The following is a 26,139-nucleotide window of genomic DNA, read 5'->3' as shown; positions in this document are numbered from 1 at the left end:
AATCTGCTGAAAGGTCCTCCCTAAAGTGCAGAACATTTGCCATAGAAACAAATACCTGGGTCATTGCCAGCGAGCATGTCTAGCGGGTTCACAGTCTGTTCATCACTCTGATGGGCCAGTGCTTCTTTCGAAGGCTCTACAGATTTTTCTTCTGGTTTCGCAGGCTCTTGCCCATTTGCGGCCTTATTGTCTCTGAATCTTCTTCCCCTGTTTCTCCCAGGTTGGCGATTTTTCCAAGACGATCGTTCCTTGTCACCAGCTGGACCGTTCCTCATTCCTTTCATCTTTCTGCAGGATTACCCAGTGTTTTAGTAAGTAAAAATCAAGCCAAAAGCATAATTACATACCTGGCAAACGACATGACCCAATACAAGAGCAAAAGTCAAAGCTGTAAATTAGAGCAGAATAAAAGGAAATTTAGGAAATCAAACTTGTACAACTATTTGTATTGATTTGTGTCAACCCAGGATGAATACATTCTCGACAAGAGACATTCAGCCTGTCTTGGGGCTTAGAAATGGGAGGATGAACAGAAGCTCTACCACATTGTAGAGATCCAACTGAAAGTTACATGGGCAAAGTGAGCAAAGCATAGAAACTACTTAAGCCCCTCATACACAGACAAATGTCAGCCGCACTCGCCCATATCGAAGGTTCGGCCAACACTAATGTGTATGGAGGCGCTGGCCAATTGTTAGCGAGATGTCGATTGAGTAGGTCCGATTTCGAAATGCTCATCGCTGGGTGTCCCTGGAAGATGCCGACAGATGTGGGTTGGTGGCTTCCCCATAGAGAACGCAGGAGTGCTCGGCTGAACGATCGCTGCTATGTATGGGAGAAAACGGCAGAGATGGTGGTTGGCTTAACAATAGGCCAAAGCATCGTTTGGCAGACAGCCATCTAATGGGGGCTTTTAGAGCGTAACAGTCACTACATCACTTGTATAGCAGCTGATCTGCAGTGTCCGAGTGGCGCCACTAAATGTATAGAGCTGTGCTGTTCCAGCTAAATACAATTTTTACTTTCAGCTGCTGCTGGAGCAGATAACAGCTGATTAGTTGGGGTGCCAGGTGTCGGACCACGCCAATCTGATGATAAATGACTAGGGATTGGCGGACTGGTGGACGTTCTGGTACCCGACCCGCACTTGATTACAAAAGTTCAGTTACCAGAACCCCATTGAAAATAAAGTTTCCCGAACTGGGAAAGGAAAAAAATTCTCTCTCTCTAAATACAAATGGCATCCTATGGTAATAGGAGACTAAGGTCTGTTTCTGACCTCCTATGCAGCGGCCATTTAAGAGGTGCATTCCACACTTTTCTTAGCATGCACAATTAGAGAGGGACCTATGCAGATTCAACCCCTGGAGCCTAGGACACAAAAGCAGAAGAATAAGAGCACTGGTTGTGCTCAAAGTAGTCAGGAGCCACGAAAGTGAGCATATCAAAGCTCATAGCCGTTGCCCCTGCCTGTACTTTCTGGACCATGCATGTGTCACTCTTCTGGCAATGGCATTTACTATGTGTCGGCCACGGCAGAAAGCACATACAGTGCTCTGTAAATACAGCCAGGGACCGTGGCGGTGAGCTTTAATATGCTCACCACAGCGGCACGGTAGGCATTTCCCGAAGCATGACACGTCAAATCTAATACAAACCCAAACTGTGCTGTTTTCAGAATGTCCCCTCTCTCTTCCCTTTGTTTCTGGAGCTGAATCTTCTTCGCACGGTTTTGTAGAGTTGGGTAGTTTCTGTAAGGATAAAACGACAAAATGAGTCTCCAGATATACACAAGTATGAATAAATGTGGTAGATCTAGATCTAGAAGTCCATGAGAATCACTTATCTATACATATTTTTTTAGAGAATTTTCTATGTTTAAAAAAACATTAATACAGTGAAGAAATAAACATTAAGGAAAGGAGGACAATGAGTCAATGCTATGAAAATAGAATTGAAGTTTATTTGATAATACAACATAGAGGTGATATATCGTTAAAAAATTACAGAGAAAGGGGCCGAGAACTTTACAAAAATAACAAAGAAAGCAAACAACCCAGAGCGAGAGTCTAGCAATGACCACCACTAGTAAAGTGCTATACAGTGCATGACCATGTATCGATAAGGGGTAAAGTTAATCAGTATCCATGTCATGGAGACTATAAGAAACTAATAAGTTGTAACCATATATCTTATGTCCTAGACATTTGTCCATATGATTCATTAGTAGTGCAAGTGCACCAGTGTCATAAGTCACAATATGTACTGATATGAATCATTGTAAAACACAGACAGCAAAAAATCTCCATGCAGGGATGAGTTGGTAGTGTGCTAACGTTTTATAATTTACCAATGGCCCAGGAGGTGATGGCGCTGCAGGCTCCCAATCCCGAATGCATGTTTCTCTAGATTAGCTTCTTAGGGGGGCACACTACCAACTCATCCCTGCATGGAGATTTTTTGCTGTCTGTGTTTTACAATGATTCATATCAGTACATATTGTGACTTATGACACTGGTGCACTTGCACTACTAATGAATCATATGGACAAATGTCTAGGACATAAGATATATGGTTACAACTTATCAGTTTCTTATAGTCTCCATGACATGGATAATGATTAACTTTACCCCTTATCGATATACCATGCACTGTATAACACTTTACTAGTGGTGGTCACTGCTAGACTCTCGCTCTGGATATTTTGCTTTCTTTGTTATTTTTGTAAAGTTCTTGACCCCTTTCTCTGTCATTTTTTAACGACATATATCACATCTATGTTGTATTGATTATCAAATAAACCTCAATTCTATTTTCATAGCATGGACTCATTTTCCTCCTTTCCTGAATATATCTAGAGTCGCTATAACGATATGGGCTTATTTTAAATACAAAATTTTATTTTGGATCTTTTTTGAAATGATTATGGCAAGATTCACTACAAGGTTCTCCACTTTAAATCCTCACGGTTTTAAAAATACCTGCTTGCTTTTAGCAAGTCTACAAATAGCATGTACAAATATCTGAAGGGCTGTCACAGTGTAGAGAGATCATCCTTATTCTCATTTCCACATGGAAACACGAGAAGCAATGGGATGAAACTGAAAGGGAGAAGATACAGATTAGATATTAGAAAAAACTAACAGTGAGGGTGATCAGTGAATGGAACAGGCTGCCACGAGAGGGGGCGAGTTCTCTTTCAATGGACGTCTTCAAACAGAGGCTGGACAGACATCTGTCTGAGATGGTTTACTAAATCCTGCATTGAACAGGGGGTTGGACCCGATGACACTGGAGGTCCTTTCCAACTCTACCATTCTATGAATCATTGATTATGAATTCTGTTCTTTACATCAGGGTTTTACACAACGGTGGATCCAAAAGCCCAGGTTTAGCAGATTGCCGGCTCTGATCGGCCATAACTAAAGAAGTATCTGATTGCAGCAATTGGCCAAGCTACAAATAAAGACAGGTCAGAGGTCCATTGGCTCTAGAAGGGTCTGGAGTTTATTGAGTACTAGAATAACTCTTGTTCATCTAAGTTTTAATTGCAGAAAATAATTAACAACCCATTAAGATCTTAAGGTATTTTTTCCACTCAAACATTAGTCCCAGGGCACAGGGTCAAGTCTTACATAACAGTCTTCATCTGTAAGAGAATGAAGAACTTCAGGCACTAAATGAGGTTAGCTGTATTTATAGTTCTAAGCAACCTGCCAAATTACAGACATGGAAAGAAACGGACCTTTGTTGACAAAAGAAAAAGCTTAAAATTAACCAAACACCATAAATGCTTGTTCATTACTTGGAGTAGGCACTCATCCCAGAGAATGGGTCACTGCACGGTCAGATTTTTAGATTGCATTGCAGATTTCTATGACAACCACCGTATCTGGATCACAGAAAGAAAGCTATCAATTTTGTAAGCTAAACAACCTGAATGATGACATTTATTACCTCTTGATGTTAGTGGAGAGTCATAGAAAACTTGAAGCACTCCCATCAAAGTTTTTATCCTCTTACTATATTGCAATCATATTACAAAGCACTGTGTACTTACAATTGCTCATTATGCCTTTCTACCCAGCTAATTCTTCTCTTTTCTCTGCTTTATGTAGAAACAGGAAGTCTATTCCCTGCATTTATCATTCCCCTCAAACTCCTGACCCAGCTGCTCCGCTCCTTCCTCCTGCTAGGGACTTTTTGTAGTGACTGATGACTCATACAGGGAAAATTGACCTTCTGTTTCTACCTAGAGCACAGAAGGATTCAGCTAGTCCGTTTTTAATCATGTGATATCATAGACCTAATGGAAATAGAAGAATTGTCTGGGTAGAAAGGCAAATTGAGCAATTGTAAGTACACAGTGCCATAGAATATGATGACTGCATTATATTAAGAGGATAAAAACTTTGATGGGAGGATAAATAGTCCCGACTTATACATGTCTGAAATTGGGTTTAGCAATCCTACATTTTGGGGGCTATATGAACATATAAATATACAAAGACACACACACACACACACAATTGAGAACAGCTGCAAGAAAATTAAGTGAACTATTTGGAATCGTATGCATTTCCACATTAACCAATAAAATGCTGTTCACTTGTAGACAAACAATCGAACTATACTAATAAGAGCTCATTCACACCGCTTTTTACATCGGATGTTTTATCGGATAGCATTTGGATCAATGTTATCTTATGGGGCAGTGCTGATCAGCATTTTTTTTTTCTCATACCGATTCAAGATGAAAAAAAAATAAATAAAAAAATCGCAGCACGCACCCTTTAAAGTCTGTGGGGGTGTGGAAATCATTGGACAGCACTCTGATGACATCAGATTTCTGCAGATTCACACAATAGATAAGATGGAGAATGTAAGCCTGCAAAGGTAGGGCCCGCTCCCCTCTGTACCACTGTCATTGTTAGTTTGTTCACTGTAATTTAGATGTCTATTCCGTATTTTTTTCGCTGTCTTGGAGTCATATTTGACACACAACTTTCCTTTATTCCCCATATACAATTACTCACTCGCTCATGTCACCTGCACCTCAAAAACATCTCCAGAATCTGACCTTTTCTCACATGATACTGCAAAAACTCTTACTGTCGCTCTTATTCACTCTCGTCTGGACTACTGCAACTCTCTTCTAATCGATCTCCCTCTAAACAAACTCTCTCCTCTCCAATCCATTCAGAATGCAGCAGCCAGGGTCGTATTTCTATCAGGCCGGTTCACCGACACCTCTACCCTGTGCCAGTCATTGCACTGGTTACCCGTTCACTACAGAATACAATACAAACTCATCTCACTCACCCACAAAGCTCTCCACAGTTCTGCACCGCTCTACATCTCATCCATCATTTCTGTCTCTCATACTCATCTCCCGTGCCCTCCATTCAGCAACTGATCTAAGACTAACATCCTCCTTAATCCGAACCTCACACATTCGTCTCTAAGACTTCTCACGTGCTGCGCCAGTTTTCTGGAATGCACTGCCCTAAACTATCCTACTTATATCTCTTCTCCATGTTTTTAAACGTGCTTTAAAAACACATCTGTTTAGACAGGCCTATCACCTCAACTCACTAACCTAACTCTCCCCTGTTCCCTCCTAAATGTTAATTTTAATCTGTTCCTGCCTATTCATCTGTCTCCACATCCTCCATGCTCCTAATAGCACACGGTAACTGCTCTTAGACAGATACTGGCTGATGACCATGTTCTACCTATTGTGTCCCCGTATTTCCATATAGATTGTAAGCTTGCAATCAGGGCCCTCACTCCTCATGTAACTGTTGAAATGTGATACATTGTACGGTTTTTATTGTCTATACATGCCCCTACTTAATTGTAACATGCTGCGGAATATGTTGGTGTTATATAAATAAAAAAAATATTAAAATATTTTGTATGTAACCCCCTCATGTAAATAATTTTGTTCTTCCTTTTCTCCTCGCTTGTGCTACGATTTGCTCATCCAAGAGAATCGGATCATACAAAGTTGATGCTCTGCACAGAGTTTGATTGGAGCGTCAAGCGATTCGATTCTCTTGGAGGAGAGCATATACGCTCGTGTGACCCCGGCCTAACATGCAAAGTTGTATTGTGCATGTATTTTTATTATGGACAATGAATTACATCCACACTGCAGGAAGACAAAGATAATGACTTCTAAGTTTAGTTGCGACTTGGGTAACAATCCCACCGTATTATTACGAGAAAGTGGAAAAATAAGCAATTCCAGGGTTCACTATTTCTTGTAACGGTAGCCCGAGCTCTAGCTATGTAAAAACGCTACATCAATGGCTCTGAATTTGCTGAAATAGTATGAAAAACCAAAACAATAGAGAATCTTATCTAACTGGGGGAAAAATATTTAAAACTAAAATTGAATACATTAATTTAGTTAAAACACTTGACTCAATAATCCACTATAATATAGTATATATCGCACTCTAATTGTAGGCTATCGTGGCCATGTAAAGCAGAACATAGAAAGACGAAAGGATACACAAGAAGCTCTCACCCACCCCGATTCAAACATTAAGAAGCGCGGGCTGACTAAACAGACAAACGCAATGAAGGAGGTAGTAAAAGGTGTGAAAATACCTGTGTCTTACCAATACAGATTAGCTTGTTCTAATGCATATAGGTAGCTTAACCCCTGCAAGTAAAAACAAAGTTGTCCAAATTTGCCCATTTCAGCTGGACCATATGAGGTTATGTTTATGAGGGCCTACCGACTCTCCCCAATGACAATGGCCATGTTAAAACTCAATTCCTAGCTCTTTTGTCCTAAGGAAGACATGCTGCCACCAAAGATGTATGGTGGCATCAGCTCAGACAATCTCCCCTTTAAAAACATATTTATGCTTGGTCAGGAATAATAATCACTGGTCAGTCATCTTGACCCATGAGGAGATTATCCTGACACCAAACATTCATTTTAAATAGGGACCCAATTTTGTTTTATTGTCCTGGAGAAAACAAGCAAATGCTCTTGCGGGAAATGATAGGGTTTCAAGTAATAAGACCTCTTTTCAACAATCAGGGGTAAGAGAACTAAGAAAAAGGAATCATGCGATGGGGTTGTTAGCATGTAGCTCCAGGAGAATGATCCATGAGACTTTTGCCAGCTGTCACCATCTTTACCTGTATCCTATGTGCCTGTTACTTTTCAACAGGACCAAATTTGCATCACCGTAGCAAGGTATTCAGTATGACTACAAAAGGTCCAGGTATTAAGGTGGTGATATGGAGGCTGTAATGTGCCAGTACTGTAGAGGTCCATATAAATCATACTTGGTCTGTGTCTAAACGAATAAGCTAGTAGAGATTTCATTGCTCATTTCACCTTTTGTTATAAAAAGACTCAAGAATACAAGAATAAAAGTCTCCCTATCCCTATTATGTGAGCAATTTGCCAACTATCACAAATGTTTTTTGTCTTTCCACACAGCTGTAGCCTTACTACATGGCCATAGAGTGCTTGATTACATACATCTTACCAGATAAAAACTCCTCGCTGAAATCCTCTTAAGGTATTAAGAGAAACTTTGGAATTATGTTAACCTATGGCCACACTATCATCTTTCATATTTTCAAACGTATTCACCGAGCCACCAGCAATGATGAAAATGAGCTGACAACTCAGTGCTAGTCTGATGCACCCAGCTGTAATCTGGCCCATGTTCACACTATCCATCTGCTCAGGTTTTGCAGATATTGTGCATTGAGTGTTGCTGCTGTCGGACTGCTGACAGCCAATCTGATTCTTTGTGTTCGAGAAAAAATCTGAATGACAAACACCTACAATACCTTTTATAATCATTCAGCTCAAACTTGTCACTACCAATTTACTAAGAATGGCGCGTGGGCAATCCCTTGTAAGCCAAGTACATCTGCTGCACGGCTCTCTCCTATTCCCATAGTTTGCTAACTGAAAGTTGTGACAGTGATCAAAAGAGGAAAAAAAAAGAAGAATCATCAGGTTGACAATGTTGAAATGCTCAAAACTTATCGAAGCTGAGAATTTACCAAACATACTGGGACACTGGTTTACTGGAGCTGCAGAACACTTTGTTTTAATTTTATACATTGTCTTTATACTACTAACAGAATATAGGCTTCCAGCAACAACACATTTATGTGAAATGAAGAAAGTCACAGATCTGAAAGCTTACAGCACCGCTCCAGGATTTATGTTTTATTTCAGCACCGGAGTGTTATCGATAATGTAAGTTCCCTGCACCTAGCATTATACTTACCAGCTGAAGGCTTCTGCTCTCCCTGGCAACACTCTGATCCCATCATGCCATATTGTGAGCACAACTTCTGACTGACTGGAAGTCACAAAGTCACAGGTAACGGTCACAAGCTCTCAGTGCAAGTTTATGAGCACCTCGTTCTTGCTGTCATAGACTTGGACTGAGCAGGGACTTCCGGTCCCAGCAAACAATGGAAAGATCTGTCAGGTCGCAGCGCCGATAACTTATGAAGACGCAGCTGGCGAGAATGAGACTAGGGGCAGGGAACTTAGGTTAATGACACCATTACAGTGGTTACATAAAAAAAGTGTGCAGTGGTGCTTTAAAGGGGTGTTATCAAGTACTCTTGAGCAGCTCAGAGCAATGCAGTCCCCTTACTTCCTGGTTACTTCTCTTTCTTTCTTTTCTCTTTGAGTGACAGCTCTGGTGAGTGTAGAACAGTAGTATGATAAAGCCCAGCACACGCTTCGTTAGAACACAAAGCTATCAGTGGTTCGTTCTATAGTGTGTGCCCTGTTATTCCTGTATTCATACAGACAACATGACATTTAAATAAGCACACAGCTCAGGACAGCCAAACAGCAGAAAGCCAGATTCCTAAACAGATCTGCCCTGAAAGCTGAAGTGATGGCGATTATAACTGCATCTCTTCAAAAGATCTCAGGGAGGGAAAAGGAGGTGAACAGCTAACTGCCACAGTGCCTTGAAAAAGTATTCATACCTCGTGAACTTGTGCACATTTTTTCACGTTAGACCCATAAACTTAGATGTGTTTTATTGGGATTTCATGGGATATACAAACACAAAGTAGAACGTATTTGTAAAGTGTAAAGGAAATGTTAAGTAGTTTTCTAAATATTTTAAAAATATAAATCTGAAAATTGTGACAAATTGTAATAGTAACAATGTCATGCAATCCCTGTGGCCAATCAGCATTGGCTTCACTTTCACCTCCTTCGTACAAATCCGACATCAGGAGGAAGTCAGCAGCAGCAACTCACACTTCCTCCAGATGTCCACCAAGTCTGATGGAGGGGACCGTGAAGCCAGCGCTGACTGATAACTCACGCGATCCTTATTGCCAATGTCACGTGATACCTGGGAGAGCCAGTGCCAACACAGCTGAAACGGCACCGAATGTGAGTAAAGATAATATTTTTTTTTACCAAGGGAAAAATAGGGATTGAGAAGGGGGTAGTCTGAGTAGTGCACAATCCCTTTAATTAATTTAAAAAAACTAACTACATCTGTAAAGTACAACAATTAAACACTCTCTACCATTTCCTTTGTACTTTAACTTTCTCTTCCTTTTTTTCCCTACTTCAGGTGACATTCCATTTGAGTTCCCTAGCATGCACTGTGGATTCTCAAAACGGATTCACTCACACCTGCTTCTTTTTCTGCCCTGAAATGGAATGTCAACAGAGGAGTGGCACCTCAGTCGCACCGCCCCCCACAGCTGCCATCAAAGCCCTGAAATAGGATGTCATTAGGGATGTCCGTTTAAAGGGCTGCGCTAGTCTCTCTGCTACTGAGCAAATGCCAGTTAATTCTGAAGCATGCTCAGAAAGAAAAAGAAGAATAAAGTAGTAACATTTTCCCATTGAGATCAATAGGAAGCACAGGGTATATCAACACAGCTTAATAAACAAATACATTTTATTTTGCGTGGTTTTTCAGTATGGGACATTTAAAAACAAAAAACAAAACACATTTGGGGAGTTAAAAACATTTTAAAGCACCACCCCAGCATTTTTTTTTCTATTTTATGTCTGGAGTGGTGCTTCAAATCTAAGTCCCCTGCCTTATAATCAACTTCCAGTGTCTATCTGCTATCAGCACAGCTCCAGCCCGTCTCCTGCAGTTTGTGACTGGCCGGATCGCTCCGGTGTTTCATAGAGCGAGTCGTATGTCACAACTCAATACAAGTCTATGTTCTGGCTCTCAGACTTGCACTCAGAGCTTGTGTGGTAGCTTCTGACTTCAAACCAGTCAGAAGCTGCGATCACAAGATGGTGCTGCGGGATCGGAGAGGCACTGAAAAAAGGTGAAGACGCCAGAGGGCGAGTATAAGACATTAGGGACATTACGTTTAAAGGACCCTCCAGTGATGCCATTTTTTTTCAAGAGAAATCTACTTCAAAAACCCATGAGTTTGTTTTTGACATTGTCAAATTTGAAAACTGGTTCAGAAAAGTGGTTTTGACATGGTTTTTGAAGTTTTAACTTGACAGTGGCAAATTTGGAACAAATTTTAAAGAGGATAAGTGACATGTCATCTCCATCCCCTGCACCATGTGCTGTACAGGTGGTGTGTTTTTCATATGAATTCAGTGTGAGCACACCTTTGCAGCTCCCACACCCCCCCCCCAGAGTGCAGCCAAGTGATGCCCTCATGCCCGATTTGATATCTCTTCTGCTTGACGACCCCATAAAGCCAACAAAGACTCCTTCTGAGATTGAACACATGAAAGGTTTAGCTGAAATTTCTTTTTTGTTAGCCAAGATAACAGTGCAGGGATGGCAGAATTTAAGTTTTTTTTTTTATAGCGTTGACTTTTCCTGCTCTTGAAAAAGACTACAAACATAACAGTGAACAATAGTAGCAGAAGTACCCGAGTATTTGGGTATGTGCACACGTTAAGTACTTGGTGCAGAAAGTTCTGCACCATTTCTGCATCTCTTGGCAGGAAAAACGCAGCAGCAAAAAGGTGCCTTTTTGCTGTGTTTTTTAAAATCGCGTTTTTGGTGCAGATTTTTCCCCACTCAGTGTGGGTGAAATCTGCAGCAAAAACACTTAAAGAACTTACATGCTGCAGATTTAAATCTGCAAGTCAAAAATAAGCAACGTGTGCATGAGACTTCAGGATTCTCATTCATTCGCTTTGCTGACATCAGGAAAACCTTCAGGTTTTGGAATAAACCCGCAGCAAAACACAACATGTGCACAGGCCCTTACTGTAGAAGTAACTACGGTGTGGTTGGCTCCATCTTAGGGGTAAATGCATTTGGATATTATTTCTGTCCTGGCATACAATGTTAAGTAGTAAGAAGAAACAGTAATAAAGACACTTACTTTCGTCTCTCTTCCCTCCATTTACGGATTTCTTCTGGTGTGTCTAGCTTTATTCTCTTGGCTCCTGGTCCATGCATCTGGAAACGGTAAGTATAACCAAGTGGTTTTATGATGAATATGCAAATACAGCCAAGACACCAGTCATTAAATGAGACCAGTCAGTCTAATCATGCTACCCAAAGCACAGGCAGTATGAACAGAGTGGCTGCACGACTACAGCCAGGTACATATTTATCTGAAACGCGTCAGCTTTCCAGAGAAGGTATAGATTTAAAGATACACCCTCAGCCGGCTACTCCCAGCACTGCCCCAGGTGATTGATGGGTCTGTCACTAAGTACATACATGGAAGAGACCCTTCAAATCAACCTGAGCAGTGCAGAGACACATACCTGGCTATAGGCATAGGACAAGCAAATAGCTGACATTTATGGTACATCCTGCAGATATACTATAAATGTCGAGTTTGATGTCCCCTTTTGGAAAAGTATATCTGATCTTACAATTATAGTAGGCGGCAAATTACAATAACTTGGAGGCCACATTGTGGTTTGCAATATGAAACTGTTTATTCTGCACTGATCTGTATTTAATGGGGGAATAATGGGTGAACCAAATTTAGAGCAGATCTGTCAAAAGACAACACAATACACACATCATTAAACAGATCTCTTAGATGTGATGAGACTGGTGTATTTACTTTGAAAATCCACATCAGAACGGCTGTATGATAGCTGCAGCTTGTATTCAGCAATGTGGGATCTCAGCAGGGAAGAGTGACATTGAGGAGCTGTCAATCAGGCTAAGTTGGCTTAGCAGACATTAAGTTAAACGTGCATACTGCCATTCTGATATGGAACATCATAAATATATACAGCATCCTTATCAGGTCTAAAAGATCTATTGAATAGTGTATGCAGTTTGTATTGTGAAATCTGGTGACACATGGACTTTATTAAAAAAAAAAAAAAAAAAAAAAAAGAAAAGAAACACTACTCAAATTACAAGGGATTTTAAGGATGTCTCAAATTCCCCCAAACTGTATTTAAACCAGTCTATAAAAGTAGCAGACACTGGACGCCGGACCAGGATAGTTTCAATCTTTTTGCTACTCTCTAGCATGTAACTTACATTTTTCCAGTGAAATTGTACCAGCTTCTCATGGGCTCTGAAATTGCAGTCTACTTCTTGGCACTGTAAAGTATATAAAAAAAAATGGCATGCTTAGAGGACACTGACACTTGGTTATTCCATAACTTCCCTTTGGGATTGAGAGCGTAATTGAGTGAGACTGTATTTTGGGAAAAATGATATATATCCAGTTTATATTTTTATTACTCTTTAGTGTGTCTGTGATTTCAACGTCTTTGCATTTTTTGTATAGAAGCAGTGCAAATAATTTCTTTCTAAATGCCAAGCCAAGTCAGATGAAAAATGTCACTCATAATACTGAAATTAAGATGGGCAGTACAAGTACTGTACTTTTAGATTTGTGAGCTTCTGTATATTGTAGAGGTGCAACAGGGCTACTGAAGCATGGGAGAATTAACCCTTTCCACACACTCTGCCATAGTTCATCACGGCCATGGTGCGCATGTGTGGCGTGAGCTCAAGAGCTGATACATAGCATCTGCTTATAGTAGTGATCAGCACTAGCCACAATCACGGCTGTTTAAATATTTAAATGCCGCTATCAATTACTGACAGCGGAATTTAAAACACAGTTCGTCAGTGCACACTCTCACCAGAGCCCACCAGCCCCTCGCTGGTATGGCAGGCCCCTGTATTCCAGCAAACCCATCGGACACCTCTGAAGTTCAGCTATAGATTGAGATTCGAAGGAGATCGAGATTCATATTAATGAAACTATTAAAAAAAAAAAGGGTTTACAAATATTAGAAAATAAAAAAAAAAAAAATTTAAACCCCTCGCCTTTTCTCAGTTTTAAAATATATTTGGTTTCTCTAGGTCCATAAAAGTCCAATCTATCAAAATATATAACATACATTTAACCCGGACAAAAATAAACTCTAGTAACAACTATACCATAAGATAAAATCTTAACTCAACGTGAAGCTATTATATCATTGCAGGAGAATCAGAGCATTGTTACCCGCCCGATGATTACCATTTGCAACCATGTGTAACCCAAATCCTGGCATATCTTAAGGATACGAAACACATTATCCAGATCTTGCAAACCGTTGAGTGGAAGGAAGACTACATTTTGGGCACTCTTGAAGTCTGTTCACTTTATACAGTCATTAAAAATGACAAAGGATGCGAAATGGCGCAATACTTTCTTTAAGCATGTAGGAAATACCAGTCTAAACAAATAGAGTTCATCACTGAAAGCATACGCTTTATACTATCACATACCGGTAATAGGTCCCCGTCCTGTGGCTATGTGCCCCATCCAGGTCCCCGTCCTGTGGCTATGTGCCCCATCCAGGTCCCCGTCCTGTGGCTATGTGCCCCATCCAGGTCCCCGTCCTGTGGCTATGTGCCCCATCCAGGTCCCCGTCCTGTGGCTATGTGCCCCATCCAGGTCCCCGTCCTGTGGCTATGTGCCCCATCCAGGTCCCCGTCCTGTGGCTATGTGCCCCATCCAGGTCCCCGTCCTGTGGCTATGTGCCCCATCCAGGTCCCCGTCCTGTGGCTATGTGCCCCATCCAGGTCCCCGTCCTGTGGCTATGTGCCCCATCCAGGTCCCCGTCCTGTGGCTATGTGCCCCATCCAGGTCCCCTCTCTTGTGGCTCTGTGCCCCCTGTGCTGTTCTTCACACACATAAAATAGAAAAAAAAAAAAGATGATTCTCACCTGTCCTCCGTTCCCTCGGCAGCCTTCCTGCAGATGTGGCCCGCAGGCACCACAGAGTCAGACCCCTTGACGATCCCGACCTGGTCCAGGAGGAGCCGCCGACAGCAGCGCTGCATTGCCGCACAGAGACTGTCTCCCAGCACAGCATTTCCAATGTCAGCCGCCGGCCAATCAGAGGCCAGCAGCTGACATCTGCATATGGCAATGACGTCATACTCGCTGCGCCGACACGCAGATATCAGCTGCTGGCCTCTGATTGGCCAGCGGCTGGCATTGGAAATGCAGTGCTGGGAAACAGTCTCTGTGTGGCAATTCAGCGCTGCTGTCGGCGGCTCCTCCTGGACCAGGTCGGGATCGTCAAGGGGTCTGTGCCTGCGGGCCGCATAAAGCAGCCTCAGGGGCCGCATGCGGCCCGCGGGCCGCGTGTTTGAGACCCCTGGTCTAGACCCTTAGATCAGGAATAGGACAGACATTTATAGGACATTTCATAACTTTCCCAAATTCTTATGAAAAAATATTCCCCACAAACTGCATTGAACTACTGTACCCAATTTATTATATATTTTACGAGTCGGTCCATTTTATACCGACTCCACCAAAATGGGGTCCGACTCCATGACTCAGACTCCCCAGCCCTGGCCAAAACTGCACCGATGACAAAGACTTCTATGAAGTTGTTGATTTTTTAAAACAATTACAAAATAGAGGATACGAATAGGGACTCCTGAATACATCGGTTAAGGAAGTAATATAACAATCAAGGGATAAGTTACTGTCCGAAAGAACCAAAGCGACACAAAAGGGCAAATAGTTACCACTGCGGACGGACTGTAATAGACAAGCTACAACAATACAGGATGAGCCAATTAATATTCCTATCATCACTCAGCATAATGGACAGACAGGCCCCTTTAAGAGAGATGTAAGCAGATTTTGGCCTATTTTGAGACCGGACCCCATTATTGGAGAACTGGTCCCAAGCAGGCCTAAGTTCGTTTTCTGCAGAGCACAAAATTTGGGCAACCTTGTAGCCCCAACCGTGTGGAATAATAGCAAACGGAGTAATATTAGACAAAAAAAAAAGATAGGAGGGAGGGGCAATAATTTTCCATACACACCCATGGGTTTTTCAAATGTGGTCATTGTTATGGCTGTACAAATATCTCAAGTAAAACAATCAAAGAGGTTATTAACTCAGAAAAAATAAAAAACTTTTCCAATTAAAGGATATTTTGTCAAACAAAGGGTGTTATTTATGTAATCATTTGCCCATGTGGGAAGATGTAAGTAGGGAGAACTAAACGTGCCCTTTAAGCAGGTATCAGAGAACACATCTATAACATAAACCGAAGATTCAAGGGACATCCCTTATCTTGTCATTTTCTATTTAAGCATAATCAATCTTGCTGGAATGCCATCTTTTTTGGTGTTGAACATGTCCCAAACAATTGGAGGGGGGGGGGTAATTACTTAATGTTAATGTCCCACACTGAATCCAGGTGGATTTTCAATTTAAATATGTTGGACCCTAGTGGATTAAATCATGATATTGAACTGTTTGCTTTTTAAATGGGTATACAATTATGTGTATTAACATATTAAAGGTATATGTATGGTTATACTTAACTGCTTGGTAGCATCTTGTTTTGCCTCCTTATTTAATCCCCTTTTTTATTATATTCATGTTCATTTTTTCACTGTACTTGTTTCTTCTGTTAGGTATTTATTTTACGGTTTTGTTTTTTGTTTTATGAATAGCAGAGCTTCTATACGCACTATTGTAATTATGTATTCAGGCATGCAATTAGTCTGCAGGTTATATAACTACCACGGAGAGATGATTGCACAGCACCCTCTGAAAAAGGCTTTTGCCTCATCTCCGTAACGCATAAGGGAAAGTATAGGCCTCTACAGGCTTCCACACTCTTGCATCTGTGTGAGTTCACAGGCTGTCTTCTCCCACACGTGGTCCTGCAGAGCTGCAGGGGACTCACTGGCCGGGTCTCCCTGCGTGCTCTTACCACGCCTACATTATTCAGGACTCAGTTTACCATGGAAGTATCAGTCAAAGGCCACGTCCCCACTATCAGTATTTCTTCTCAGGAGTGGGAGCCAAAACCAGGTGAGGAACAATCAGAGAAAAGGTATAATAGAAACAAGTCACCAATTCTACATCTACCACCCACTCCTGAGAAAAAATGCCCACTCCCACTTTATCTTTTTATTAGGCACTGCACTGGTAACATCATAACCTGATTGGTTTTAGTAACCACTTTGTGGTTGTTTTTTTTTCCTAGCCCTGCGTGGGCCATTTGTGCATTGTGTCTTTGTATCAATCGGGACTACTTGGAGACATACAGTTATATGAAAAAGTTTGGGCACCTCTATTAATCTTAAGCTTAATGTTTTATAAAAATTGGTGTTTTTGCAACAGCTATTTCAGTTTGATATATGTAATAACTGTTGGACACAGTAATGTTTCTGCCTTGAAATTAGGTTTTTTTGTACTAACAGAAAATGTGCAATCTGCCTTCAAACAAAATTTGACAGGTGCATAAGTATGGGCACCCTTATCATTTTCTTGTTTTAAATACTCCTACCTACTTTTTACTGACTTACTAAAGCACTTTTTTTGGTTTTGTAACCTCATTGAGCTTTGAACTTCATAGCCAGGTGTATGCAATCATGAGAAAAGCTACTTAAAGTGGCCACTTGCAAGTTGTTCTCCTGTTTGAATCTCATCTGAAGAGTGGCATCATGGGCTCCTCAAAACAACTGTCAAATGATCTGAAAACAAAGATTATTCAACATAGTTGTTCAGGGGAAGGATACAAAAAGCTGTCTCAGAGATTTAACCTGTCAGTTTCCACTGTGAGGAACATAGTAAGGAAATGGAAGAACACAGGGACAGTTCTTGTTAAGGCCAGAAGTGGCAGGCCAAGAAAAACATCAGAAAGGCAGAGAAGAAGAATGGTGAGATCAGTCAAGGACAATCCTCAGACCACCTCCAGAGAGCTGCAGCATCAACATGCTGCAGCTGGTGTCACTGTGCATTGGTCAACTATACAACGCAGTTTGCACCAGGAGAAGCTGTATGGGAGAGTGATGCGAAAGAAGCCGTTTCTGCAAGCACGCCACAGAGTCGGCTGAGATATGCAAAAGCACATTTGGAGAAGCCAATTTCTTTTTGGAAGAAGGTCCTGTGGACTGATGAAACCAAGATTGAGTTGTTAGGTCATACAAAAAGGCGTTATGCATGGAGGCAAAAAAACACAGCATTCCAAGAAAAACACTTGCTACCCACAGCAAAATTTGGTGGAGGTTCCATCATGCTTTGGGGCTGTGTGGCCAATGCCGGCACCGGGAATCTTGTTAAAGTTGAGGGACGCATGGATTCCACTCAGTATCAGCAGATTCTTGACAATAATGTTCAAGAATCAGTGACAAAGTTGAAGTTACGCAGGGGATGGATCTTTCAGCAATACAATGATCCAAAACACCGCTCCAAATCTACTCAGGCATTCATGCAGAGGAACAATTACAATGTTCTGGAATGGCCATCCCAGTCCCCAGACCTGAATATCATTGAACATCTGTGGGATCATTTGAAGAGGACTGTCCATGCTCGGCGACCATCAACTTAACTGAACTGGAATTGTTTTGTAAAGAGGAATGGCCAAAAATACCTTCATCCAGGAGCCATGAAATCATTAAAAGCTACAGGAAGTGACTAGAGGCTGTTATTTTTGCAAAAGGAGGATCTACTAAATATTAATGTCACTTTTCTGGTGAGGTGCCCATACTTATGCACCTGTCAAATTTTGTTTGAATGCAGATTGCACATTTTCTTTTAGTACAATAAACCTCATTTCAAGGCAGAAACACTACTGTGTCCAACAGTTATTACATATATCAAACTGAAATAGCTGTTGCAAAAACACCAATTTTTATAAAACATTAAGCTTAAGATTAATAGGGGTGCCCAAACTTTTTCATATAACTGTACATTTGTAGGAATACTCACAAGCGATTAGCAGCCTTCACTTTTCTGTAGTTTTATTATTATTCTCATTTGCTGTTCCTGCAGATCTCTCCCTCCAACAGTCTTTATCACGGATATTTATCAGTGGTTCGTTTCTCAACATTTTAGCGCAGTGGTTATTTTTATATTTTTTTCTTTTGTATCAAGTAATTACATTAACAGGGATGTTATTTCTACTTGCTGCTGTCATATTTTGTCCAGTGGTGGATCAGTAAGTGTGGGTGCCATTCTATTTTATCTGGCTATTTTTTAAAATGTAAAAAAAGTTTTGGTTATGGATTTGTCAAGGGGAGGAACAGTGATTATTATTATAGTGTCATTTATTTCATTGCGCTTTACATTTGAAAGGGGTATACATAGCAAAAACAATTACAGTAATCATGAACAATACAAGTCAGCGACTGGTACAGGAGGAGCGAGGACCCTGCCAGCGAGGGCTCACAATCTACAAGGGATGGGTGAGGATACAGCAGGTGAGGGTAGAGCTGGTCGTATGATGGCGTGGGGGTTACTGTACGTTGTAGGCTTGTCGGAAGAGGTAGGTCTTCAGGTTCCTTTTGAAGGTTTTCCACGGTAGGCGGGAGTCTGATATGTTGGGGTAGAGAGTTCCATAGTAGGGGGGGATGCACGGGAGAAATCTTGTATGCGATAGTGGGAAGAGATCTTGTGAGGATCAAAGGTTGCTTGCAGGTAAGTACCAGGAGACTAGATCACAGATGTATGGAGGAGACACGTTGTGGATGGCTTTATGTGCCAATGTTAGGGTTTTGAACTGGAGTCTCTGGGCTGTGGCTAGAGTTTGATTAAAACCAAATGAAAAAAAAAATGACATTTTTAATTTTTAGATATTAATTCAAGTATTCGCACAGGGCTAATGTGTAGAATAAAGATGAAGGGCACGAAGAGGTAGAATAAGATTAAAATGGTTTTATTAATAAACACTAATAAAAAAGAGATTATAGATAATGTTGGTCCATATAGTTCAATGGTTCTACCATCATTGCAGCACAGTACCTAACCTTACCAATCATTACTCAATCTACCATCACTGCCCATCATTTAAATATCCAGGTACCTTTGTGGCACCCTCTACTAGGCGGAGATGCGGGGTCGCGGAGTCGGAATAAAATGGACTGACTCCAACTCCTAAAATATATAATAAATTGGGTACAGTAGTTCAATGCAGTTTGTGGGGAATATTTTTTCATAAGAATTTAGGAAAGTTATGAAATGTCCTATAAATGTCTGTCCTATTCCTGATCTAAGGGTGTAGACTTTTATCTGAGATGAATCTGTGCTACAGTAAATTTATCACTTAAACATGAGCCATGTATGAGGGAGTCGTGGAGTCGGAGTCTGTGTAATGGAAATTGAGGAGTTGGAGGTTTGGCTTACCGACTCCACAGCCCTGCTACTAGGTGCTACCCACAACCCCTTTTACTAGGCGCTTGTCAATTAATCCCTATTTAATCCTTTTTTCATTATCAATTTATATTCAGCTCATGTCTCACTTACAGTGCTATTAAGCCAGCTCTGCCTTATTACCATTGAACTACGCTGGTCTGACACTATCGAGCTCAAATATGATTCATTGCTACCATCCATAACTTGCATATACAGGTACCCTCACACTATTTTATACTAGAGCCATCTCTTCACTTTTTTGCATTAGTGATCTGACCCGCTTTCCTTTACTCTAGGGGATGACCTTATTGACGAAAAACTAACAGATCATCTAATTAACACAGACCATCCATGTCTCAAAGTCTGGAAGAGTTCATTTTTATAATAGACTAAAGAGTCCATCCCCTATATGGGCCAACATTATCTATAATCACTCTTTTTTATTATTAGTATTTATTAATAAAACCATTTTAATCTTATTCTATCTCTACGTGCCCTTCATCTTTATTCTACACATTAGCCCTGCGTGAATACTTGAATTAATATCTACATTTTTATCCTCATACAACATGTGGTAGTTGTCTATATTTGCTGCAGGTCTAATAGCCTACTAGCGCCTCGGCTACATTAGTTTGTCATACTGGTTTTTAATTTTCGCACACCTGTTTTACTAGTACAATTTAGCAACCGGACACTCCCCAAATTCACTGTGGGCCGCAGTATTTGGAAGCCATTTACCTACATGGCATTTGTTGTTCAGTCGTTCATTTGCTTAACAAAAAAATCTAAAAAGAAATTACAATGCAAGTCTGTTTTGGCACACCTGCTCATGTTGGTTTACCCTACCTAGCATTTCTATTTATTTCACATTTTTCCAGAGTTTGACAAGTGTGATGTTTAAATGTTATACTTATGTCCAAAATGTTTGGCAAACAAAAAAGGGGCACTGGCAACAGATGTGTTAAGTCAAGAGAAAAAAAAAACAAAACAAACAAAAAACATACCCCAGCTAAACCATGGGGGTCGCTAACAGCACCACTGGCACCAGTCACCCCAGTAGCGGTAGTACCAAATGCAGGTCACAACTGGCCTCCTTTGTCTCTGGCAAGTGTATTAGTGGGGAGGAAGAGAAGGGTGTAATAAAATATGTCACATCACTCATATCAGTCAGCTGGAATCGATATTCCGCTCAATCCACCTCCTAAGCCATAACACTTAATTTACTTTACATAGCAGACTTCCAGTTCTGTCAATGACAGGGGACCTGAATCTGTTCGGCCCCTTTGTCCCCTAACCCACATCATCCCTTGGGCTAAGGAAGATATTTTACCAGGACATCTTGGTTTATTTAGAAAAGATAAACAGTCTGCCTCTGTACTCTGATGACAAGGGGTTAGAGGAGATGATTCCAACACCTACCAGTCTAACGGGCTCAGCAAAATGTGAGGGGCACTGGCAGCCAGAACAAATCTCATGGTGGGAATCGAATAGGCGTGCTGGATGCAGTCAAGAAGCTCAGGACATGATGGATTTTGCGGTGGACAAGACCTGAGGACCAGATGGAGATGCCGAGGAGGTGATGTCATTAGTGCAAGAGGGTGCTGACATCGACGATTTTCAGGGGAGGCACTGTGCGGCTAAAAGAGCCTTTGGAGCAAAATTCGGTTTGGGGTTGTTATTTTTTTTTTACAGCCAAGCTCTGGAGCAGGTAGTGCCACCTACCCAGTTTGTGGAGGAGGTTCAACCGCTCCTAAAATCTCTGGTTGTGGTGGCGAGTCATTCGTGAGGGCATCTCTGGTGTTGGAGTTCTTTTGCACATTACCACCGGACATTTCTGAATTAGTCTGCAGGAGGAAAATAAGTCATGGAGGTCTAGGCTCAAATAAACTATGGTTCTCCAGCTGCACATGAAGCAACATCACCTGCTCATTTGGGAAAAGCAAACAGGCCAGCAATTAGGACTCATGCTCCTCTCATGCTTTTCTGTCAGCCACTCCTCATCCTCAAGTACCACTTGGCTTGTGTCCTCAATGCCATCACTGTCATCGACCGCTACTGTTCATCATACTCCGAATACTTTTCCTCATCCTTAGTTGCAGTCAGATATCCATGAAGGAAACAGGCAACCACTTGTGTGACAACTGAACACTCACCTGGTCAAGTGGCTTGTGGTGCAGCTACTACCATCTTTCCAAGAAATAATGGCATATGCTCAGCTCCACTGGAAAATAGAGAGCTACCATTATTTGTCTTTGAGGTCCAAAAGACACTGCATCATAGACACCTAAAGCAGCAACTATGGGCAGGAACAATACAAGCCAGCAATGCACCACTGTAACCTGGACAGGTGAAGCCTCCACGGCTGGGAGTTATGTCAGTTTCGAACATGATGGAGTGGTCATGTGTCTACTTGTACACCTCCTCCTCAGACATGACCGCTTTTTTTTTTCCCCTGATGAGGGAGAAAAAAAAAAAAAAAAAAACAGAAAAAAAAATTCTCCAATCTATTAGTCGGTGAAAAACGGACAGCACATGAATGGTATCCAACTGCTGTCCGAATTTTTCCACAGGCCCGTAGACTTGCATTGCAAATTGTGATCCAACTCCTGGATCAATATTGGACATGTCCCTGAGATTTCACATGGACCACTTGCTCCAAGGAAAAAAAATTAAAATAATGCGACATGTGAACAGCCCAATAGACAATCATAGGAACAAGTGCTATTTGTAAAAAAAAAATGGATAGAACTCGAACATGCAAATTGATGCTTGAAAGCTGCCTTTGCTTTATATAGAGCTTGAAAGGTGTTCAATACAGTCCTAGGAGACCTCACGATGTAACATTTTCTGGGAAATTATAAGTTTGGCAATATTGCAATCCACAGCCAATCAATCTACAAAATAAATTGATCAAGCTGTAGAATTAGAATTTCAAAAGATCTGATCATCTCATGATACTAGTACAGTAAGACAAGCCTTTATATAAGCTTTTTACACCTGGGGAGACCTATACTTTATGTAATTGCTTTTACTGCTTTCCTATTTTGCTTCTTTAATAAAATCCTTTTTGACACCAAAAAAAGAAGTAAAAAGGTCACCACTCACTATTGTGCTCGAAACAAAGCTAGCACAAACCACTTGACATTAAGGTCCATTTATAAAGGCGTTTGTTGGGAACATAAAAGTGAAGCTTCACATTTATAAAGCAAAAGCCAATTGCCTTCTAAATAGCTTCCAGGACTTCTCGCTTCTTGAATCTGGAGATTCTTGTAGTCCACCACCCTTGGACACAGCGCTTACTGAAAATATATACACCCACAGATCTAACAACATGCTTTGGTCTTTACTTCTCCCATGTGTCAGTAGGCCTATTGCACTTTTACAATAAACCGTACATCATAAATCTATAAGTACTTCCACAGTATTTTAATGGTTCAGTGGGAGGTGGGAAAATGAAAATTTACATCTGTCTTACCTTAGTTTTAAAGAAATAAATTATTTGCATTGGTATTATGCTATAAAAGTAATGACGCTGAAATAACAGACACAAAATATGAGTAATAAACATACAGTGCTATAAACTAGATACCCATACAAACTCTCCAAAAATGTAATTACATCTACCCAAGAAGGGCAGATAAGTTATGGCCACAGAGGGCTTTTTGATTTGTGATTATACCTGCAGAGGAAAGGTATAATCACATGCAGAAAACCTTAGCTATAACAACTGTTGGCCAAGAAGGAGGGGTGGCGCTCACAGAAACTGGACCTGCAACAATCAGCTGAATGCTAGACTAAAATATAGTTCACCCTGTGCAGATATTCAACAGTTCACCTGCTTCTTACAGGAAATTATTGAATTAATCATTGGTATCATGTACCTTGACGTGTTGTGAAATGTGCTCTTCATACTTTTCATTGTTCTTGAAGCCTCGATCACAGGTGTCACAGTAATGCGAGTATACAGGTTCTTTTCTCTTCTTCTTCTTCTAATAAGATATTCATAAAACAACATCAACCATCTATCTTAACTATTGAACCATTGTATAGGCATAGAGAAAAATCAAAAGTTAAAAGAATATTTGGCTCTATGAAAACTGGAAAGGTTTTTTTTCCTTAGTGTGACAGGGCAACAAAGCAGGTAAGTGATTACATTGCGTAATTCTCAGTATACTGACTTCTATAAATTAGTAACCACTGAGCCGGCATAGAACTTTTCTGTTGGAACAGCCCTCATTGTTAGACATCGAATACCTCTTAATGAAGATGTTGAACAAATGAAGTGATCTACATGGGGGTGCAACAAACATTGCTCCTTAGTACTGAAGCCTGATATTAACAATATAATAGATAGTCACATCCTCTCCATCGCTCAAGACCATATTGGTGTTTTGACTCCTTGCTTTATTTGTCCCTAAAGAGCTGGATGGACCAGCATGACTACGAGAAAAGATCTTTAGGAATGATTTCCCGTACAGTCGCTGTACATCCAGATCTGGTCTGACAAAGATTAACAGAAGCCCATTGGAAGAACAGCAGAGGTGTATTCGTGAAAAGAGTACATGGTAAAGACAACCCACTTAAGTCTCTCGTCACCACCATTTCACACCTTCTTGTAAGTGGCAAAAATGTAATTGGATCTCATATGGAGTTGTTCTACAGTAATCTGAATAAAGCCTAAAGGCTGGTATTAGCCATGCAGCTACCCCACAGGGTTGCCAACCACCCAGAAATTACAGAACAGTCCTTAAAAATAGGGTACTTTTTTTGCCCTGTGTCCATGATTGTTTTTTTTTTTTTGTTTGTTTTTTAAACTGAAGAAACTTATACAGATTTTTTTTTTTATATATATATATATATATATATATATATATATATATATATATATATATATATATATATATATATATATATATATATATATATATATATATATATATTTAACAATTCACAGTGAATGTAGCAAATGTCTTTGCATCAGAATTCTGGACTGCAGACATGCATCACTTATAATCATAATCATTTATTACAGTTTGTCCAATATGTCCAGAAAAAATATTGTCCAATTTTTTGATAAGTCGTGCAGAAAAAGTAAAAATTCAAGTTGGCAACCCAGTACAGAGGACAAGTATCTCTCTATGGACCCATTTCCTTTGCCGTTACACTTCAGCACAGTTTGTTTAGGGTATATAGTGTTGATAAAGAAAGCAGGAGGGATAGATTAGTGCAGGGATCCACAACTCCAGTCCTCAATGGCCACCAACAGGTCATGTTTTCAGGTTTTCCTTAGAATTGCTCAGGTGATGGAATAATCATCTGTGCAGGTGATAAAATTATCACCTGTGTAATACTAAGGAAATCCTGAATGGTGGCCCCTGAGGACTGGAGTTATGCACCCCTGGTATATAGAGAGGTGTATAAAATGCTCAATAAGACACTCAGAAAACACCCGAGCCTGCTCGTTGAAAGTTAACAGAACATATTCTCTCATCACTAGTTGTCATACTACAATGGGGGCTCCGAGTGTCCCTACTGTGTGATGGGAGCTAGATGTCACCACTCAGGGGGCTGTGGATGTGGCCTCAGTGGATTATGGCTCTCAAGGTAGAAAGAGTTGAGGACCACTTATATAGACCAGTGAGTGTAATCCACATATGTACAATACTTGAGCTCTTGTTATCAAAACATAAACCTTTATTTTCTCATAGTGTGCACAATGTAAGAAGACTGTATGGAAAAAAAGTAATAATGGAAGTGTTGCAATCCTAATTAATGATATTAAAATAACGTGCTGGCACACAAGGGTTATATAATATACTACACCTTGTCTCCTCTGTTCCCATGACAACCATTTCCATCCTGCACTTGCTGACTCTGGCCATAATGCCAAGGCCCCCCTGAAATAGCAAAAGACGGAAATTGGAAGTAAGAAATGGTATTATGTAATATTAGATGCCTAACGGCAACAATACACTCTTCACTGGCGCCGCGCTCTGGTCTCCATAGTAACAAAAACCCTTTCTCATTGCAAAAGGAAGCCTGGATAGAAGTGTTATGAGCGACATGACATTTCTCATTAAACTCATTCAGATATAGATTAACGCCATTGTAATCCATGATTGTGGCAGATACTACCAAAAGGTTATCAGCACAACAGCAAGTGTAGTATAATACAGTAGATCACCAACACAACAAAACACATACGGGCACACCATCAGAAAAGAACAGAGCAGCAGGTAGTGTATAGGGGAATACATATACTAGTCCGGCTGCACCTACAGATATTCAGAAGAGCGCTCTTCAAACACAAGCTAAAGGCATATTATTGTTTTGGAAGAAATGTTTTATGATCATAGACCAGGAATATGCAATTTATGTAATAAAGTTACAAAACCAATGGGCTTAGAAAATTCCCATTGGTTTTTAGGGTCTGACAACACTTATGACAATACCCCCACTGCTGCCTTCACAAAGTGGGGGACGGGGGACACTACAGTCACCATTTTTCCCCAGATGCTGATA

General features: G+C 40.7%; 1 protein-coding gene and 1 long non-coding RNA gene across 2 annotated transcripts in view; both read right to left on the bottom strand.

Moving 5' to 3' along the window:
- The window catches only part of NUFIP1 (nuclear FMR1 interacting protein 1), a 40,947-nt gene that overhangs the window by 9,624 nt on the left and 5,184 nt on the right, over positions 1-26,139 (bottom strand). Inside the window, exons 2-7 of the mRNA XM_073663860.1 lie at positions 25,441-25,514; positions 23,499-23,606; positions 12,483-12,545; positions 11,353-11,429; positions 1,659-1,751; positions 56-288 (exon numbers count right to left, since the gene is read on the bottom strand). Coding sequence (XP_073519961.1) covers positions 56-288; positions 1,659-1,751; positions 11,353-11,429; positions 12,483-12,545; positions 23,499-23,606; positions 25,441-25,514 — 648 coding nt within the window. The remainder of the gene's footprint in view (positions 1-55; positions 289-1,658; positions 1,752-11,352; positions 11,430-12,482; positions 12,546-23,498; positions 23,607-25,440; positions 25,515-26,139) is intronic.
- LOC141203922 (uncharacterized) lies at positions 18,516-21,494 on the bottom strand. Its single transcript, XR_012274907.1, has 2 exons — positions 21,340-21,494; positions 18,516-19,005 (listed from the first exon to the last, which is right to left on the bottom strand). It is a non-coding gene; the product is annotated as an uncharacterized lncRNA (long non-coding RNA).

The sequence above is a fragment of the Phyllobates terribilis genome, unplaced genomic scaffold (genome assembly GCF_046119375.1).
Source record: "Phyllobates terribilis strain yellow unplaced genomic scaffold, ASM4611937v1 Scaffold_2__4_contigs__length_985480577, whole genome shotgun sequence".
NCBI classification, from domain to species: Eukaryota; Metazoa; Chordata; class Amphibia; order Anura; family Dendrobatidae; genus Phyllobates; species Phyllobates terribilis.
This window is presented reverse-complemented; position numbering and strand designations above follow the sequence as displayed.